The 6,497-nt window shown below is 41.2% G+C and overlaps 1 protein-coding gene across 1 annotated transcript in view; it reads right to left on the minus strand.

The window, feature by feature from the left end:
• The window catches only part of LOC101845031 (sushi, von Willebrand factor type A, EGF and pentraxin domain-containing protein 1), a gene marked incomplete at both ends in the record, with an annotated part of 72,098 nt that overhangs the window by 62,521 nt on the left and 3,080 nt on the right, over window positions 1-6,497 (minus strand). Inside the window, 2 exon segments of the mRNA XM_005107877.3 lie at window positions 5,361-5,420; window positions 5,982-6,195. Of these exon segments, the coding sequence (XP_005107934.2) occupies window positions 5,361-5,420; window positions 5,982-6,195 (274 nt within the window).

Here is a 6,497-nt window from a genome sequence, read left to right on the forward strand (position 1 = left end):
TATTTTTCAGGATTGGGCTCATTTTTATTGAAACTAGCCTAGCCATTGTTGTTCTCCTTTTAATTTCTGTAGAACATTTGGCATCAGATGTTATCATATATCCTAGATATTTAAACTGTTGGACTTGTTTGATCTTTTCACCTTTTCTAATGAGATTACAACTAGGATTTGCTGCTTTTTTGGATATTACCATGCATTCTGTTTTCTTTACATTCAACAGTAATCCTTTACGTTCACTTTCTATTATAACAGTATCTAGAAGCAATTGAAGGTCCTTTTCTGAACCTGCTATTAAAACTATGTCATCTGCATACCCGATGTTATTAATATTTTCTCCATTTACTTTGAGGCCTGGACATTCTTCTATGTTTCTAAGGATTGCTTCACCGTACATGTTAAAGAGGTCTGGTGATATAACACATCCTTGCCTCACTCCTCGCCTAATCTGTTTATATTCATTGTATTTTCCCCTTTAATTCGTACTGCTGCATTTCGGTCCCAGTACAAATTTATGACAATTCTTAGATCTTTTCCATCTATGTCTAGCTTTTTCCAGTATTTTAAATAGCTCATCATGTCTAACTTTATCAAATGCCTTTGTATAATCTATGAAGCATAAATATAGATCTTTCAGTGCTTCAATACATCTTTCCATTAACATTGTTAAGGTGAATATAGCATTTCTGGTGCCCTTGTCAGGAACAAAGCCGAATTGCGCTTTAGATATCTCTGGTCCTACACGTTTTCTCAATCTTCTCATTATTACTCGCAGCAATATTTTTGTAAAATGACTCATAAGGCTAATTTTTCTATGCATATCACACTCTGTGGCACCTGGTCTTTTAGGTAAAGCTATAAAAACTGACTTCATCATATCTTCTGGGATCTCTCCGCTGTCATAAATAGCATTTAGGAGCTTTGAGGTTATTTCAGTGCTTGGTTCTTCAAGCGCGACAATCACTTCAACTGGAATATTATCTGGCCTTTTCCTTGTTTCATTTTCCTAATGGCAGCTTGTACTTCTGCTTTCAGTATTGGTGGTCCATTTATTTCATTCTTTATTACCTGTTTTTCTCCTCTATTATCTTTGAAAAGTTCTATGTATTCTGACCATCTGTTTAAGACATCCCCGTTGTCCATTAAAATATCCCCTCCCTTTGATCTTATGCATCCTGTATTTGAGCATCCCTTTATCCCACTTACTTCTTTGATTTTGGAATGCATGTATTTACTGTCTTTGTTTTGGTTGTTCTCTATTTGTTGACTCAGATCGATGTTTATTTTGCTTCGTTGCAATTTTTCTTTATTTCCCTGTTTAAGCGAACGAAGCCATGAAAGACCAGAGCGGAGGCACATGGCAAGTAGCTGCTGACTTAAAAGGCTTTGAGAGATTCTTCCCCATTCCAACTACGAAAAAGCCAGACATTGTGTTATGGGAGGAAAAAGACAAAGAGGTACACTTGGTAGAGCTCACGGTGCCCCACGAGGACAATATCTATGCCGCTCATGAGCGGAAAGAAAACCGTTACGAGGCACTCGTCGAACAATGTGAGGAGGCAGGATGGAAGGCAACCCATTTTCCGGTAGAGGTAGGATGCAGAGGTTTTGTAGCAACAAGCGCCGTAAGTGGATGAGAGTGGCAGGACTTACTGCAAAGAAAAGCAACGAACTCACAAACTCCCTTCAGGAGACAGCAGAGAAAGCCAGTCATTGGATCTGGTTGAAGCGAGAGGACTCAGGCTGGAATGAATCCTAAAGTTGGCAGCAGAGGAAAACAGTCGAACTAACATGGAGACCTCACATCGGTGAGGGGGCTCGGTGCGTCAGAAAAGCTGTAGAGAGGAAGAGCCCGAAACAGCGACGCATTCTCTCCTGATGATCTCCATGCTAGAGTCCGGGATACGGAGCGTTCGACGGTGAGCAGTGCATACGGCTGTTTAGACTACGTACTTTTCCACATTTGATTTTGCCTTTCTTCTCTCTTCCATTAGTTTTAAGATGTCCTGGGTCATCCATTTTTTATTAGCTTTTTTAGCTTTCGGGGAGATATTTTCTTCCACAGCTTCCATTATTGAGTCTATTATTTTCCTCCATAGTACTTCCGATTTAGTAATGTTTTCCAAGGCTTGAAATTTATTGCTTACATCTATGGAGAAATGTTCTTTCAGTTCTTGATTTGTCTTTAAAAGACCTATGTCAAATTTAGGTTGATACTTTGACTTTCTGAGTGTCTTTAGTCTTATCTGCATTTTTCACATGACTGTTACATGGTCACTATCACAGTCTGCTCCTGGCAGTGATTTAGATGGTTTTATTGTGTTTCTAAAACGTTTCTGAATAAGTATGAAGTCTATTTGATTTCTACTTCTTTCGCCAGGACTCTTCCAAGTGCATAGTCTTCTTGGGTGATTTTCATATCAGGTATTTGATATCATAAAATGATTTTCTCTGCACCATTCAACCAGTCGTTCCCCGCATTCATTCTTTTTACCTCGTCCCCATTGCCCAACTATATCTTCCATACGTGTACTTCCTACTTTGGCATTAAAGTCTCCCATGACTATCTTTACATCTTGTGATTTTAACTGTTTCATTGCCTTATCAAGGTCTTCATAAAAAGTCTCAATTTCCTCGTTGTCGTGCTCTGATGTTGGGGCATATAAAAGGTTTTCCCTCTAATTTAGCCACGATGACTCTATCTGACACTCCCCAAAAACCTTTGATACTCTTTGCTGTTGCTTCGTCAAATAAAATTCCGACTCCTCTTTCATGGGTTTTCCTCCTGAATATATAATTGTTTTTGGAGCCTCTTTTAATCAGGCCTGCCCCCTCCCATCTAACTTCTGAAAGGCCTAACATATTTAGCTTCATCTATCCATTTCCTGCTCTATATTATCTAATTTGTCTTTCTGGTACATTGTTCTTACATTCCATGTGGCTATGTTAAGTTACTTATTTTTGCAGCTAGAAGCTGGATGACGATCGGGCGCCACCTGCTGCCCGTTGCGGTCCCTACCGAGCGGGAGTTCAGAGCTGGATTATGAACCCCCTTAACGCTGTTATCTGATAAATGAATGTACTTTTCCATGGCTATTCTTAGGATATTACAGCAGTGGTTTCCCCTTGCCTACTGCCGGTTTGCGTACAGTTTTCTATGCTAGCCTTTGTCATCCACTGACAACCCACAAGGCAGTGGGGGCTTTGGTAGGATCTATGGCGTCTCCCGTCGCCAAGTAGTCCCTTCTTCGAATGTGTGAGGTATTTATTGAGGCACCTGTGCCACCAGGGTTCCCCTGTACTCTCCCATTTGGTTCACGACTGCTTAGCAGCTAACCTCCATATTATCTGGAGGCCTTTCCCCTATCCACCACCCGGGGACGCGCTGGGTTGGGTATGAGGACCCAATATTAATAATAATAATAATAATAATAATAATAATAAATAGCATTTATACTGCGCATTTCCATTTCCTAAAATATGCTCAATGCGCATTACAATGAAAAAGACATCACATCTTAAAAATTAATCGACACAAATGTGTACGTAAAACAAAGTATTATACATATAATATAAATGCATATGTGTAAAATTTTATACCAGAAAAACAGTCTCGCAGTGAGGTTGAAATCTTAGTACTTCCCGCAGTAAGGTATTAAATCTTAGTACTTCCCAGCCAATAAAAGAGACGAGTCGTAACAAGTTCCAAGATACGGACAGAGGCAGAGACAGACACATTCACGCTCAGAGTCTGAGTAAGTTTGAGAGAGAGCGACAAAAGGAGAGGGAGGCAGAGACAGAGAGAGAGACAGAGAGAGAGGGAAAGAGAGAGAGAGAGAGAGAGAGAGAGAGAGAGGGGGGGGAAGAAGAAGAGAGAGGGAGGGAGAGAGAGAGAGAGAGAGAGAGAGAGAGAGAGAGAGAGAGAGAGAGAGAGAGAGAGAGAGAGAGAGAGAGAGAGAGAGAGAGAGAATTTCTTTGCACTGGGATTCATTTCTGCATAAACCCGCCAATGGATACGTCTTGGAAGTTATTTCTTTCTGCGATGCAGCGGTCGGACGCTTCGCCATTCACGCAAATGTGCGTTTGATTCCTGAGGAGAGGTTTTTTATCTGGTATTTCCACCTGTCTGCTGAGACTCTCAGCCCGGTTTAACTCTTAAAGGTAAGGTCGACGCAGCCCGCTTTAAATTGTGTCTACTGGAGTGCAAACCATTTACATTTGCAAGAAGAGTAAAGATGGCTTGTTTGTATCATGCAAATGCCCAGCCTGTGGAAAAGGGGTTTCCTTTCGATGGATGTCCTTCAACGTGGTTGTTTAGGGATCTGTGTTTCGTTGCCAGACCCTAGGTTCACGTATCAGAAAGAAAGAGGACTGATTCATAGTTCATTGTTTCAAGAAGCAACATCCTTGCATTCCGGACCCGTCCATTGATGCTCTGTTGCTCTCTCCCCAATGTTGCTGGGGGTCTTTCTACTGATTGTGCCAGTGTGTGTGTGGTTGAACGTTCTACTGCTCTCTCATGCAAGGGTACCATATTTTCCGCTTTCCTTTCTGTACTCCTCAAACCAACATCCTCTCCACAGCAGTAGTGGCCTCTGCCTCCTTATCTTCCTCTTCAATCAGGTGGTGAGAGAGACATTTCAAGATTTCGACCTTGTCTGGTTGAACTGTTATAGTACTCTGATGTGGCCTCTCCAGCCAGTCTGTCGACTGAACGGACGTCAAAACGAAAATACTGAAAAAGATGGCACTTGTATGACAGAGAAATGGTGGTGTATGAATGTTACCATTCAATGATCTCTTGAATTGGGAGCCCGGAACAATGTGGGTGAGCTCTGTTTGTTTCTTGCTGGTAATTTGAAATTTTTATTAAGATTTGGACCCTTTCGTCTCTCCAGGTACCCTCATCCCTTAAACTTTCGGAAGCTTAACTTGTTGAAAATTAATATCTTCATCATTGTCACTCTAGGGTTATAATTTCAGCCACTAAGTAACGGTGTCACTTTGTGAGGATGTGACCGTGTGACGGTGTAACTGTATGACCTTGTGACGGTGTGACCTTTTGACAATTTTTCCATGTGACCTTGCGACGATATGACAGTGTGGCTATGTGACAGTGTGACAGTGGGGCAGTGTGACGATGCGACATGTTTCCAATAGGCAGACGTATTAGTGTGCACTGAACCTGGCCGACGTGCAGAAGGATAGCACAAGAAAAGAGATTAACAGCATGCATGCCTCAAGATGTATGTTCACTACTGTAGCCTAGTACTCACGAGGACATCCATTGCAGCATTTATAGCAAGAGCCAAACGCGCACGTAGCAAGGCATTTAAGTCCATCCAAAACGTCAGAAAGCCAACCTCGTTTGAACCGCCTAAGAATCAAAGCTCTTCCGACATTCCGAGGGGTTTCAGGGACATCTGAGGGTGCGTTCAAATACAATTGTAAATAACATTTATAAGATAAGATCACATTAGATAAGATAAGACAAGATAAGATGAGATGAGAGAGATCTCTATTTTCCTAATCATTGATTTCCCCTCCCAACAGCAAGCTCTATACCCATAACGATCTGCTATTTCCCCAATAAAGCGTAGAACGCTCAGAAACACATTCAGCTTCCCGGGTAGCATAGAGTTCAAGCAGCCGATTAAACGCTCAAATACTTACAAACCGACAAGATCTTTCGTTAGCAATAACTGGATACATATTCTCACGTTAGTGAAGAGAGAAAAATTCGTTCTTTGTTTGCCATTGATCAGAATTCAAGTTCTACGTGTCTTTGGTCCCATTTGAAGCAACTTTTGTTTAGAGCAGTTTGAAATTAATTCCTACCAAAATTTAAAATGTTTAATGTGTGACGTGCGCTCATATTATGACCTTATGGAGCTGCGAGCTTCGTTAAGCCCCTACCAAAAAAAGAAAGAAAAAGAAATTTTAAAAAAAGGAATGAAGTTTGGAACAACATTTGGGATGCTTACCCATTTTCGTCCACATTCCACCTCTGCACTTGAGCACTCCCGCCGCAGGCGAATTGCGATCAGCCACACAGACGGTGGCGTGCTCCACAATCTTCTCGTTGTCCTTGAGCGTAACCTTGACCTTTGACCTTGGAGCTGACAACAAAATAGGAGCGTCGTCGATGTACCCCAAATCGGCTTTGTTCATCTTGCCGTACATTCCCTCTTCTTGATCCTTCAAATGGGGTTTAATGAAAAGAGGTCAAAGGATTAAAGATTGGTTACGGTAAAATTAGATAAGAATACAAAGTGCAACGTAAAAATTCTTCCTTGCTTATTAAACAAAGAAGTATTTTGTGTCTTTATTTGGAATTTCTTTTCTTTCGCTTTTCCCCGTCTTTCTCGATATCTTATCTTCAATTTGTCTTTCCTTCCTTCATTTTTTTCCGGTTCGTTTTCCTTTTTTCTGTCTATGTCTGTCTCTATAGTTTCTTTCCTTTTTTTAAATTTTAGCTGACGGTTATGAGGGCACGCGGG

This window comes from Aplysia californica, unplaced genomic scaffold, assembly GCF_000002075.1.
Source record: "Aplysia californica isolate F4 #8 unplaced genomic scaffold, AplCal3.0 scaffold00639, whole genome shotgun sequence".
In the NCBI taxonomy this organism is placed as follows: domain Eukaryota; kingdom Metazoa; phylum Mollusca; class Gastropoda; order Aplysiida; family Aplysiidae; genus Aplysia; species Aplysia californica.